The sequence below is a fragment of the Ips typographus genome, linkage group LG3 (genome assembly GCF_016097725.1).
Source record: "Ips typographus isolate SLU linkage group LG3, UJ_Ityp_2.0, whole genome shotgun sequence".
Lineage (NCBI taxonomy): Eukaryota > Metazoa > Arthropoda > Insecta > Coleoptera > Curculionidae > Ips > Ips typographus.
This window is the reverse complement of record NC_138424.1, coordinates 5,598,375-5,613,343: the sequence shown is the minus strand read 5'-3', so window position 1 is coordinate 5,613,343 and position 14,969 is coordinate 5,598,375. Positions and strand designations below refer to the sequence as shown.

Genomic DNA, 14,969 nt, shown 5'->3' with positions numbered 1-14,969 from the left:
GACATTAAGGCACTTTTTTACGTAGAACACGATGACGTAATTAGAAAAAATCTATCGTCATTGGTTTGCGAATATGGATGATAACTTTGTAAGCCATCTTGAAGGCGGCCATAAGAATTTTGTGTAATATAAACTTTTTCGGACACAACTTCTTACAACTTTCTGCTTAAAATCCAATTCTCTAGGCATGGTATAAGTTTGGCCGTTCAACCCTGACTCACCCTAAAGAATCCAATATTTGTGGGTTGTCTTATATTGATTAAAACTATTTTTTAGGCAGCAAGCAAAATAATTCTATCATCATTATAAGGAAAGTCTACTGATACTTACCAGAAATGGCAACCGGCAGTGCGTAATTCAGTGAATCGATCTGATAGATAATTGGCGTGTAGTACCTAGTACTCGTATGAAGTAGACGTCTTTGTCGCATTCTAAAACTTCTAGGTTCGCATTCTTAAGATGCGACCGATGTCCATTCGAGTAATGTCGCTTGTATCTGTTTCAGTGGCGCTGGCGCCTAATCTTCCCGCTATTTCCGCAACAGCAGGCGCCGGGGTGCTGCAAGATAAGAGTATTCTCGGGTCCTCGCCGATGGCAAATCGTGTGTTGTTATTTTATGGAGTTGTCAAACGGAGAATCCGGTTAGTAGTGGACCAGTGCTCGATAGATTGGGCAGACAGTACTAAAGAAAAGCGCGCGCTGATTCAACTTTCTTAATAACTTTGGGGGTGCTAAGTGTAGCATGACACTTCGTGTTTTTTTTTTCACGTGTGACACGTTTTTTTTTTGTTGAGCTTCCCAAGTAAGTTTTGTTTTTATTTTATTATTATTATTCTAAACGCCCGTTATTATAAAGTATTTAGAAACCAAATATTGTTGTTGCTGTCAATGATTCTATTATTACGTGGTTTTGTAGCTACAATTTTTATTATTTCTAGTTTCTCTTTAATTTTGTCTTTTTTTACATTACCTTATTCCTAACAGTTAAACAAAATGTTTTTATTATACTTCGTTTAAAACATTGTATTTTCATTTCTACTACCTAGAATAATGAAAAACGAGTTTTTCCGTGCGTTGAATAAATGGTTTAACATAGAAATATAGATAATAACCTTTTAAGAAAATTTAGAAACCCATTCATATTTAGCACAAGCCTTTTTTGTGTTTTATCATATAAATGTTTGAATATTTAGATATGTTTCTGCAAAATTTTAAAACGTTTTATGGACGTTGCCTGAGAGTACTAAAACTAAAAGCAATTAAATCCACTTTGAAAAACAGAATAGAATTAATTTTAACTCACAGTGATTTTGCACAGATATACAGGGTTTTTAACCCAGTGCATTTGATAGCTGAGATAATTTTAGAACATTCTTCCACATGTCATTTCATAAGCTTGGTTGATCTGTCTAGGTTTGGAAGATTTTAAATGTTTGGTCTACAAAAGAAATTACTGGGTGTTTTCGAAAAAGACGCAATATTTTATGAGGTACGTCTAAACAGAAATGAATTATTTATTAATCGACAGCCTAAACCCCTAGTTTCATTTTTAATAAAATTTTAAATTTGAATGTTTTTATTAAATTTTAAAAAATTTTATTAAAATTTAAATTTACAAAATTTAATGTTAAATTATCGAGAGCTTTAAAATTACCAATAATTTTCATGATATTCCATAATTTTACGAGTCCTTTAGGACAAGAGAAATGTGTAAGGAAAATATGCTACAATAAAAATTATCTGGTTAATTGAAAAGCTCGAGCGGTATTTAGTGAAATTATTTCTCAAAATGTCACCAAAAAGTCTAATTTTTATTAAATAAACCAATCGTACAATGGCATTCTTATGATTTCATGACGACGTAAAATTATCGGTGGCAATATCATAAGAACTCAGATTTAGCCGGAATATTTCCTCATGTGTTAAATGTCCCATATGAGCAGTGCATTTTCACCAAAATGACAGTGATAATTGCATTCTAAAGTGATAATTGCATTTCGATAATTGCACTGTACGTATCTATAACGACTGCATTGTTGTAGAGCCTATTGCTAGTACACTAATTGTTGTCCTTGCGCAGTTTTTTGACTTTTTATAACCAAACAATGTCAAACCCGATTTCAATAAAAATTAATGAACGGTTTGGAACTTGCTTATTGAGCTCCATTGAGCAATCTATAGTTGCAGCAAAACCAAAACATTTTCTTTATTCGGGAAATATTCCCCAAAATTACATTCGTGCCTTAAAAATGACCTGATAATTCTGCGTTCAAACTTGTCATCTTTGCAAAGAACGACAAAAATTCTCCACCTTCGGTGTCGGGCTCTTTCGCCAAAAAATATAAAAATAAACTCATGCAGTTAAGAGATAACAAGTTTTCATGCAAAATTATCGGTAATTTTTATGCACTTGTGCAATTACCCCCGATAATTTTTGTGCCAACAGGACGAGTTTTGTACCATAAAGAAAGTATGAGAAGATAAGCTGAAAAATTATCCTGCTCAAAATCTGAGCTCGAATGGTATTTGATAGGACAATTCCATGAATATAATCAATAATGTAATAAGATTGGTTTTCGTTGTACTGGCAGGAATCCTGCTCAAAATAATTGAAAAGTTGATTAAAGATCCCGGGATATAAAGTAATTTTTCTAATTTTGGCATATAAAGTGACTCTTTTCAAAACTGATTAGAGTGACAAAACGTTTTACGTTTTTCGTAACTAGTTACGAAAAGTATCACTTTATGTAACTAGTTATGAGAAGTTCATTTCATCACTCCCTGTTTTCCGTAGAAACATATGGGCGACATACATCATAACATGTCGTTGTCACAGTTTATACAAGGTGCTATGAAAGTAAATATTTGTGTTAAATCACTTTTAAAAGATGGTTTTTACCGCTTTTTGGTCAAAATTAGAAAAAATTATGTAGGCAACACGTTTCGAAAATGTCTTATTGTGTAACTCATTCAAATTGTAGGACCTCGCTGCGCTTGCCCTACAAACATCTTCTTCGTTACACAAAATCGAACTTTTCGTAACTGGTTACATAAATAGCTATTAAAAAATGTACGTGTGTTTTGAAAACATCCCATAATTCTTTTTTCCACTACTAACATGATAAACATATCATTATTGAACGATTATTAATTGAGAAATTAGTTTTCTCTACCTTCATGGTCATTGTTGTCCTAGGTTAAAAATAGAGACAAATTTCTAGTTCTAGTCTGGCACAAACCCAACAAAAAAAGAAATATTATCGACCTAGGTAAATAATAATGTCAATGCCTATTAAGACATATGACATATGAAATATACTTGACTTGATAGAGAGAGATAAATTAGGTTGACTCTTAAATTTTAAATTTTCAATAAAAAGACCATCAGAAATATGGTTAACAGGGGAAAAAACCCTATATTATCCACGGTTTAGACAGCTTTTATTGACCTAGCCAAAAAGCAGAAACACGTGTCGCCGGTTTATCATCCTTGTTCCTTTCTGCTACTTTTTTTTTGCGAACTTCACCCAAAAATCACTTTCCTGTCATTCATGACATCCGCGGTAAATTTTTATACGCTTTAAACTTTTATAATATTTTATATACGTCAGTATGTCCAAGATTCGATACTCTATACAGGAATCTCGCTTCCCGTAAGAGCTACTGCAAAGGTTAAATGGGGAAAGTTTTAGAGAATTTAATAGGCAATCCAACACCGATTTAAAAATATTTAATTTTTGCTTCGTTTTTGAATTATTTTCGAAAAACCAAAAACGACCATTTTCAAAAAAATGCTGTATTTTAGCTAATTTTAAAACTTGGCTTAAACATTGTTAGATCAACTTTTTAAGGCCTATCTTTTTGTGTATTTTGTTTTCAGTTCCGACGCTTCGGTCTCGAGATACCATCATCAACTTCTTTTTTTCTTATGGACGCCATTTTGTTTTTTTTTTATCTAGTTAAAAAGAGCACGTTGTTTGCATTAAAATAATGTATTACATGTTACAAAAAATGTTCTTTTATGTTAAAAAAGCTAAAAAACAGTAATTCTTAAAATTACGTTAATGCAAAATCTAAACGATTACAAAATGATGAAAATGTAGTATGTAATTACGGTCCAAACTAGCTTTCAATCTAACCAAACGTAACTTAATCTTAATCTGGTAAATTTTCAAAATGTCTTCCGTTCGCTCGTCGACACTTTTCGCAATTCTTTAGCACCCTACTTACGGCTCTGCCAAGTGTATATCGGTTTATCATTGCAAAAGTATTTATTACCCTTTCTCGGAGAACATCAACATTTGCAGGAGGTTCAAACTCATAAATCTCATTCTTAGCATGACCCCAAAGATAAAATCTAAAAGGGATAGGTCTGGGGATCTAGCTGGCCATGGGATTGAACCGTTGATGCAATGACATTGTTTCCAAAATTTTCTCAAAGAAAATCCATAACAGGCGCTGTGTTATGTGCAGGACAGCCATTCTGTTGAAACCATAATTTTCAAATAAAGCTGATTTTAGCTTCATTTGGCACAATTTCTAGAAGAGCTGGTAAGATCTCAGCTCTCATTAAATCCAAATACCTCCTTCCATTAAGATTATAATCAAATGTAAATTGCCCTATTAAACGATTTCCTAAAATGAGAAACATTGCTCAGTTACGTTATTATAAAAGTAATATTTTATTGCATACCAATGATTCCACACCAAATATTTAAGTCAAATCTTGTCTGCATCGATCTTTCAGCAACCTCATGGGGATTCTCTACAGCCTAAAAATGTCTGTTGTGCTTATTAAAAACACCACAATTAGTAATCCTGCTTTCATCAGTCCATACAACAAAATTAGAAAATTCTGGGTCCTCCTTACATTGATTGTAGTCTTCTGGGATAATCTCCAAAAGTCCTTGTACAACTGTTGGCTTATAAGGATGATATCCAGAAGTTTTAAGAACTTGGTGAACAGTTGATGTTGGTACGTTTACATCTTGTCCTACCATTCTAACAGATCCGGTTGGGTTTTCATTAACGGCTTGCAAAATATTTCGATTCCGGATTTCATTAAGAAGACGGTATGATCCCCCTCGGTTTTTCAAAAGCACCGTGTTCTAATAAATTAACAACTAGGTTTCTAAAGTGCAACCGCAATTGTGCGATATGAAATAGACCAATTATAGCTAATCCTGAACGTAAACAAAATAATTCTTCTGGTTGTCATCCTCACTGACAGTTGGCATCAAAACATTGCATTTTGGCTTATGTTTTGAGGCAGTTTCAGTTAGTGTTCAATTAAAGAATAAAAACTTCTACTAAATTTACAATGAATCAAATCACCGCCTTCTTTACAAGAAAGCCTAGAATGTTACTTTTAATGGCGGCGTTATCGGATTTTTTTTTGTACACAAACCTATGGAGATGCAGTAGAAAATATGTTTTTTTTTATTTTTTCGTGTAGTTGATTAGAAGTGTGAGTGAAAAATCAAACAACTCTTCATTCCTGATCCAGATATGTATAGATATGGCTTTTTATATCCAATAAAGTCCAGCCAAAGCAAGTTTGGTTAGAACCCTTTGTCTTGGAAAGTACAACAAACTAATGTAAAAACTGCTCAATCAAAGAAAATTTGGAAATCCTTGAATCTAGGTAAGCAAAACTGGTAAATGGGTTTTATATTATTACCAAGACCTTTCTTTTAAAATGTAAATGTGCCAATAGAACTTCTAAAAGCTGTCCTGTTTCTTCAGAGTAAACCTTTGTTGCTTTCAAAATGCAGGCGGCCTCAAATGTAACTCACATAAGTCACATACCAATGTATGTAAGAGGCAATAAGTTTACTGAATGAGAAAGCATATTGTACTTACCATTGAGTATTGTGTTGGAGTAAAATCATTCCACTTCAAAGCTTTCAACCACTGTTGGGTTCGAGCAGGGTCTTTTGGAAAGTAAAAGACTGACACTTTTGGGCTTTTCACCAAATTCCTTTTAGAAATTTGGCAAACAACCAGTGGACGGCATATTGTAGAGGCAATAGAATTTAAGTTAAAAAACCAACCACAAATTATTTATTTTATATTATTATTATTTATTATTATATTCAACAATGAAGGAACAATAACAATAGTGATAACACAATAAAATGAACACAAACTACACTTTCACTAGAACAATAAACATATAAACAACAATTACTTTGGCAAGTAATCCCAAGTCTTGACTTTAAACCTTAAAAATTAATTAATCATCCAAAAACTCAATTTCCACAATACAAACAAATGCAAACTGTCAATCCCATATTTCGGCCATATTGGAATTTTTGGCATGCACCTTCTTGGCTTTCTTGTACAGAGGGAGGTGATCAAATCCATTCAACACCTCAACCTAAAAGACGAAGTTAATCAGCTGTCACCCACCGGTCAAACTTTGGCTGCGTCAAAAGTGATAATGTAAACACGGAAACGTTTCAAACATTGAGTGTTTATTTGTGTGAAATTTGGTAAGTAATTCCATTTAGTCGTAGAAAAAATAGCGTGTAAAACTCCGGCGAATTGTCCATCCTTCTAGCCCGAAAAAGCACAAACTTTCGTTGTTGTACAATAAGGACATCTTATTCACCCTTGTTGACGGATTTGAACCAGCGGGTTTTGCGTTTCCGGCGCAGTGATTTACCAACCGAGCTACCAAGGCACATTGGTGCGCTCGACTTTGATAATAAATAATATAAGTGCCTTAAAATAAGTTTCATTTTAATATTTTGCTCACTTCGATCACTTTATAAGTACTTTTTTGTTTGTTTGCAGTGTGTACCAACCTACACTATTGGCATTGAGCAGGTGCTTCGATGGAAATGTGCATGGACGATCTTTCAGTTACACTTTGTATTGGGTCTTCGTAGACTTCGCAAACACTGTCTTTACTAAGAGAGAGTAAGTATGTCTAATAGCTGTATGAGTGGCAAACAAACAGACGTCCTATACAGGTAAAAGAAATTAAATTGTCTATAGGAGATTAATGGTAAAGTAAAAGAAAAGACAATCATTGCAAATCAATGCTCTCGACAAAGACATAGCAAAACGTTGTGATTACAAACCACACATCACACAACGGAACGGATGTGACGGTATTATACATCATGTGTAGCACCTTTGAACAAATTTATTCTTACGATAATATCTATAGAAATAACAGAATTGAGCAATAGTACCGTTTGATTTGACAGGTTTTATAGATATTATCTTTGTAATAAATTATTCTTAAGTACCGGCCCTTAGTAGCATGAATCCTCTCAGGAACTCTGATTGATATCTGACACTCTGTTAGTTAAAAATACACAGCAATTTCGCTTACACATAGTTTTTCCGTTACGTAATGACCCCCTTTACGCACAGTTGTTAAAAACGCCCAGCTGGAGAAAATTGATTTCGTTTCTATTTCTTGCTTTTCAGAGTATATTAGATGGAGATCATCGCGTATGCATTGTTCATACAGTTTCACGTAAATACCAGTAGGGATACTGTGTAACTTGATAGAGATAGAAACAGGCATTTAAAGAAGGCAGACTTATAGTAGGACATGCAAGTCAAAAAGAGATAAAGAAAGAAATTTATTTTCTATTCCCTTACATAGTTCCACTGCAGGTCATCTAAAATATCATCTGTAATCGAAAACAAACAAGTAATTTTTACTCTTTCTATTACTAATACTACATTATTCAATTGAGGCGTAAATAAATATAAGAAAAGCAAGACAACCAATACGCCATTTGTTCTTAATAACTGTAATTGTAAGAACAACACAATAAAAGCATGTTTGTGTGAACATTTTTTATTACATTATAATTTTTCTTAATAGCATAACACTTATGATTAGTACAAATATAGAGTTAATACGTTGAAATTATTTTTTTTTGTGAACAGAAATTACTCTGAATTATATAAGTTGTGAAAACTTTAGTAACTTTCGTTCCTTTAGCAGCATTCATTTGTAAAAATTTGTAGGCACTCTTTGGCTTCATACTTGTTTTTTAGAAGATAAACAGTAATATAGTAAGTATAATCATCCATCACAGTCAAGAAGTATTTCTTCTCATCCCATGTGTCTGGATGAATAGGTCCACAAATGTCTGTATGTATGAGTTCTAGTGGTCGCTTGGCTCGACTTCTTGTTGTGGAGAACGGATACCTTATTGGTCTTGCTTGGATACAAACTTCATAAGTATCTTCTACACAGTCTTGCTTTGTTATATTCATTCCAGTTGACATATCGATCAATTTTTTCATATTTTGAATGGTCATATGACATAATTTTTCATCAGTCAAGTTTTGTTATTTACGCGAAATTGCAAGACTGAACCATATTATATGACACACACCGTAACCAGAAAAAACCTTTTATTCGAAAATGTAAAAATTCAAAATGGCGCCCATAAAGAAAAATGAAAGTTGATGATGGTAAGCAAAAAGCGAAACGTTGGATTTCACATATGGTACTTATTGCCATGTTATAGAGGAGGAAAAGTGGCAATGAAAAAGTGTCATTTATTTTCATCAAATAATAAGTTATTTATGCAACAACAAGTGGAAAAAGTACATCTTTTTTGCACGTAAGTGAAAGTAAGTGCAAAAATATACTTTTTGCATGGGTTGCATACAACATTTTTTATAAAATCGACTTGTTTGATGACAAAAGCACAGCAAATATAACATAGTGCAAGAAATACTTTCACTGGTGCAAAGAAGTAAAACTTTTTGCACTAAAAATCATTGAAAAAAGTTTACTTTTTTACACGATTTTATAAAAAACAACAACAAAATTAAAATTGTTTATTTTTTAACATGGACGATGATATTTTCGACGGATAAATTTGTTCGAACGTTTGTTTATCAGCAGAAGAATTTCTCACTAAATTTTAGCACTTTTTTTCTAACTTTAGGTCTGTTCGTAGAGAGAATTTCCAACTAGTAATCAGAGAAATAGATACATCCATTGGTCACAAGTCAGAAAACGTCATAGTCACGTGAGCATTCAACCAATGAAACTTGACATTTACTGTTTCTGAGTTGGAAACCAGTCAGGGATTGCCTCTGCGAACAGATATAGATTATATTATTGTTCCATCAGTACCATTTTAAAAGTTTGTGTGACAGTATGCGTTTTTAAAACATTGGACGTAAGTTTTTTAATGTAATAGTTTATCTGTACGTGCATCATATTGTTTTAGTCGTCTGAAGATCCTTAGCAGGTGAATCTCGAATAACGTTTAATAAAACTAATTTGGACTTTGTGTCATTTCTGATTGTATGTACTTACAGGGAAATCTCTTTGAGCAATATGGACTATCATTTTGAAAAATAAAAATGAAAATTAATATCTAAAATTTAGTTTTTTTCCGGAAGTAATCGAAATTTTTGAAATTTTAAAAAATAGTAGTTTTCCTAATCAGTGCGCAAAGTTATGTTTTTCTGCACGTGTAAGCAGTTAGACGAACGAGTTCGGATAAGCTTTAAGTGCGGGAAAACTACTTTGCGCACGTATTACTACTTTGCATATGTAAAACTGTGCAAAGTAGCTTCTTTGCGGTCATTCGTAAAAAAAACATATTTCTAAACCGCAATTTTGCCGTAATTTAACCAACTCGGTATATCTCAACGTTTTTGAGATTCCCATACACACCAATTTGTGGCATCTTGTTTATCGAAAGTATGTAAACATGTAGACAAAAAATCCGTTGTTGCCACTGATTTCATGAAGATGTGGCAACATTGGAACTACATACAAAAATATTGGATGCCCAGTTTCTGAGCATCAAGCTCTATCGGTTAAATAGTCATCATTCCGATAAATTTAACAAAAGTTAGCTTTAAAATTAGTCCGTTTTTTAGGTAAAATGTTCCAATGTGTAGTTAGTCTTGTGAGGAAGTGGGAATTTATTATTGTCCAGTTGTGGGGGTTTTCCATTTCAGCTCTAGTTCCGTTAATCGTTCTGTTATCCAATATTATTTAACCAATATAGGAACTTTTTAAGTGGGTTTTCGAACGATGAAATTCTAGAGCTGATTACATTCTGATAGATATTTTTGTGGTTAGTTTACCGAAAACGCCTTGGCCACTCGTAGCATTTCCATGACTTCTTCATCAGAAGACGATGAATTGAAAAATCCATTTGATAACAAATTAACCACACAGAAAACAAATATAACTAGAACTTTAAAAGTTAAGTGAAGGTTTGTATTTGTCTGTCATATTTGTGGATCGGATATATGGAGACACTTTTACGATTGATGTTTCGATTTATAAAAATACAAACAAAACAAAACACCAACTTTGTTGAGTCAAAACCCTGCAAAAGCAATCGTGCGCAAAATTCAATTTTGTGCACGCAAAATGGAGCACAAAAGAACACTGATTTCTCACATTCTGCTTAAATTGTATTCACAGTTACCTTTTAAATTACCCGAAGATATTGTTGGTTACTTATCCTGCATTTTTATATTTACAGATCTTGAAGAAAAATGGACAAAACCATCGTACGATTATTTGTGACACTAATTATAGCAGCCATGGAAGCATCAGGTGCAATTAAATGTCACGTATGGAGGGATATACTCCCATGTGACTGCCAAGTAATAGCTCCCCAGACACGAACTACTAGTATAACTTGCGAGAATATGCTCTCGTTTACTCAGGTAACTGTTCAAATGACATAACACGTACACCTGTCAATAACTTATGACCGGTTGTACTTTTGTACGACGTCTTTGCGATATATTGACGTGGAGAGTTTATTTTTGATATTTTGCCCCATACAAAAGTTTGCGACTCAGGCTCGGGAAACGTCTACAAGTGGGCGCACTGACAACTTTAATTTAAAGCAAGCTATTGGTATAACTTTGATCAATTTTTTGTTGAGGTAAGTCAAAAGTTGCTTAAAAGAAACTGAGGTAACTTCGAAACTTTTTGTCGTCAAGCATTGAGTTTGGCACCCTTGAAAAGCAGGGTGATGCAGTGGTGAGCAGGTTTTTTTCTATCAGCTACACTGTAATAGTGATTCATCTACGACTAGCATGGTAATGATCCATTACATAGCTTCTTTTGAGTTACGTAATGATCAATTTTATCACAGTTTTGACCATTTTTTCCTAAAGAAGAAAATCAAATGCAACGCATTGCGTTTCAATATAAACTAGTGATTTAATAATGTTTTAGTGATAATGCCTTTCAGACGTATTTGACAACTTATAATATAGTTAACCTTATCAACGATGAAGCCGTCATATAATACTTATTTACATTACTAGTGTTAGTGTGGTATAAGCATTTTTACACTCACGACTGTGGGAATTATTGCTAGTGATCACACGAGTCCATTAATTTGCCATACCACACGGGTCATATATTCTAGTATATTATCTTACAAGCACGGAATGATACTTATTATTCCTATGAGTATGATGATTACGCACGAGCCCGAAAAGCCAGTGCAGTAAATCGTATGAATTTACTTTTTATTTCAAGGAAATAAGTATCATTCAGTGGATTCTTGCAAATAATTTTGGTTCTATCAGTAAACTTTTTATACCTTTTTATTATTATTGGATGATTGGATTTGCAATTTAAGTGACTCTCGTTATTTTGTTTAGTTTCTGTTGTAAATTTGACTGTTGTATCTAATGTGTTTATGTGTGTTAAAATTTATTCGTAATAATCATCTCCATAATGAAAGTATGTTGTTTTTCCACAAATAACGTTTTAGTACAGTGCTTTTTTTTTTAACGCGCAACATAGCATTTTACGTGTTAAATTTTTAAGAAGTATTTATTAAAATAAATGGTTCAAAGTGACCTCACAAGTTATCGCAAGTTCATTCAAGCAACTATTGACTTCACTTTATTTCAAAAAACAGAGAAAAAAAGTTTAATCAAAGTTGTTACTACTAAACGTAGCTTCCTTTTGTAACGTATTTTCAAGGTGCCATTGTATTTGAAATTTTGGAGTTTTTTGGTAGTTTGCATAACAATTCCCGGTTTCTGACGTTTTTCCAAAATTTGTGGTTTTGCGTTAAATATCTTGAAAAAATTATTACAAATTCCATAGAAAATCTTTGGTGTAAAAATTGCAGTACTTTATTTCTTTTGTCTTTAAAAAAAAGGTTTTTCTATAAGATGTTAGTTTATGAAGGATTACGTCCATAAACTAATGTTAATTCCAGGTAGTCGATTTGTTAAGAGGCCACTTTCATCCGCATGAAAAAATCAACCTCAGGCTGGATAGATCTAATCTGCAAGATTTGCAGTATCGACAATTCCGAGAAATCAACGTCACGATTGAAAGTATCAAACTCAATCACGACTACTTGGGGTGAGTCTCATTATTAATTTTTTTTATTAGTTTATTTATTAAAAAAGAAAAGCTTTACTCAGAATTGTAATCATTTTAAATGACGTCAAGCAGATGAGAAAACTGGCAAGTCTTGAATTAGATCACAATTTAAAACCTACAACATTTTTGGAAAAGAGACGCGTTTTCTGTTCACTCATCATAGATTTAGAAAAACTACGTATCAAGATTGTATAGGTACAGCTTGATAACTAACAACGTTTTTCTACTCGCGTGTGCAAAGTCGCTATTTTGCGCACGAAAAAGTTGGTATTTGGCTTGTTCTGTTTGTATTTATAAATCGAAACACCAGTCGTAGAACTTGTTACGTTAAGGTTAAATATGGTACAACAACTGTGCATGTGATAAGCTGGCATATAGAACTTCAAAGCCAACAAGATGAAAAGTGTCAAAAGTGAAAAGTGTCGTGCATATCCACTTTCTGACTGATTTTCCAGTTGGAGATAGTTTTCCATTCTAACATAATAATTCTGTTTTAGCATACCTAACATTTCCTAACCAACATTTTCTTAAGAATCTGGGCAAAATACCCCGGTCTTCTTCTTGGTCTGCGTAAATCTGTTTTTTTTTTAGTACAGGACTACTGACTATTGAATAAACAAAACTTAGAAGAAGATATAACTCGACAGAAACTTCCTTAGGCGTATATCAAAATGTGTAACATTTTTAGGAAATAATTAGATGTTCTAACATGAAAAAATGTCATCAGTTCTCTAGTATCATAGCTATGTGCTTCTTGCATCGAATGAGGATTTTCATTTAACCAATATCGACAATTATAAAAATAATGAGAACGCAACATTTCTGATCAAACTGCTTAGTTTAGGTATAGAACGAGCAAATAGAAAAATGGTGCCAAATTTACAGCAGTTTTAAGAAAATAAATCCAAATCAATACATTTATAATTAAAAAAAAAAACAATTTTTATATGTACGTACTTTATGGAGCACCTTGATGTATTATCCCCATTTACAAAATATCCTAAAACTTTTGATAATCCCTACAACTTTTATACAGACTTTTTTTATAGGAAGCGTGATTTCCAAAATATTAGGATGGTCCTGAACATTTTGCACAAAGTGTGTATTTTAGCAATAATAAATTAGATTTTAATTAATAATAAGTATTGTCTGCCTGTTAGACACAATAAAGATGAATAATATGCAGCATTGCACTGGTAATGGATTAGTATTTCAATAACTACTATTAACATTAGATAATTCAAAATTATTTAACTGGGGAATTCTGATTAGAACTGACTGTTGCCAGTCTATTAGTGTCGTAACATTGAAATTTAGGATAAAAATAATAGAATCTCCGCCTTAATACAATTTACCAATAAAATGATTTATTATTCATTCCTCGATTTTATCGTAAACCGAGGCGCCACTTTAATGGTCGTTTTATTACCAATAAAATGATAATTATTTGAGTAGATGTCAGCAGCCATTCTCATATGTAAGTGTAATTCTTGTAGGGTAACGAGATCCTCCTATCGTTAGTTGATTAATTACCCACAAATAAAAATATGAGCTGCTTAATTAAATTAACTGATGAGAAATATTAATGGACCAAGTACGTTATTTACTAATAAGTACGTGGTATATCTTTGCTTGTTAAATTTATTTATTATTTTATTATTATTCTTTAAATGACGACTTGCGGTTCTGAGACCGTAGGTCAAAAGTTTGTACCCTAAGAATTATTCAGTCTAAAGTACTCTAAAATATTGGCGTAAAAGAAACATTTTGCACACAACTATACAGGGTGTCCCATAAGTAATGGTAAATAATTTAATAGCGGATTTAAGGGACCAAAATAATTCGATTTAGCACAACTTACCTCAGACGAAAAACAGAAATACAGGGGGTGAAGTTGTTTTTTTTTAATTACTCACGAATAACTTGAAGTTTCTTGGTAAAAAAATAAAAATAGACAATCTCGCTACGCCTTTCCTCAATGTACTCTGTTGGAACATTTTACCTAAAAAAACGGACTAACTATTAATTTTAACCTTTTCTTTGTAAAACATTATCTTTTTTTTTTGTGTTTTTGTTTTGTTGTTAAGTGATTTGAGTTTAAAAATCAAAAAATTAAAGTAACTGTCTATTACTGTTCTTCTTCATACACAAAATGCTTCAGGTAAAACTTGGTGCTGGTCAGAAAATAAAAAATAAAATTTTGAAAAAGTAATTTCTCACTTGTAATGAGAAATGATCTAAGGCTCCATCCTCCAAGAAGATTACAAATTGCAATCATGTTTGGCACGAATACTTTAATTGCAAATATCTCGCAAACTGTTTATCTTAAGGATGCCAACTAAGTATACCTTTTTTGTAAAAAAAAATATTGGAAAACCGATACTTAGATTTCAGTTGTCAATTCGCCTTACTAGAAAGAAGTTAGAGTGATTTTTAAAGCCAATCACTGGTTTTAGATGGCGACCTCTATTAGCTGGCTTAAAACTGAGTAGATAATAAAAGTGAAGTGAAAAAATGAATTAAAAAAATATATATTTTGACCCCATTAAGACGTGATTACATTATTTACCATTACTTATGGGACACCCTGTAT

The 14,969-nt window shown here is 32.6% G+C and overlaps 1 protein-coding gene across 3 annotated transcripts in view; it reads left to right on the top strand.

The window, feature by feature from the left end:
• The first annotated feature begins 297 nt into the window (after positions 1-297).
• ltl (leucine-rich repeat-containing larval translucida) overlaps positions 298-14,969 on the top strand; it is a 31,409-nt gene continuing 16,737 nt past the window's right edge. Inside the window, exons 1-6 of one of the 3 annotated variants that reach the window (XM_081976078.1) lie at positions 298-444; positions 506-802; positions 6,799-6,924; positions 8,931-9,167; positions 10,497-10,683; positions 12,207-12,355. In XM_081976078.1, coding sequence (XP_081832204.1) covers positions 10,510-10,683; positions 12,207-12,355 — 323 coding nt within the window. In that variant the 5' untranslated portion in view covers positions 298-444; positions 506-802; positions 6,799-6,924; positions 8,931-9,167; positions 10,497-10,509. Of the gene's footprint in view, positions 445-505; positions 803-6,362; positions 6,495-6,798; positions 6,925-8,930; positions 9,168-10,496; positions 10,684-12,206; positions 12,356-14,969 lie in introns of those variants that run through there. The other 2 variants (XM_081976075.1, XM_081976076.1) reach the window with 2 other exon arrangements.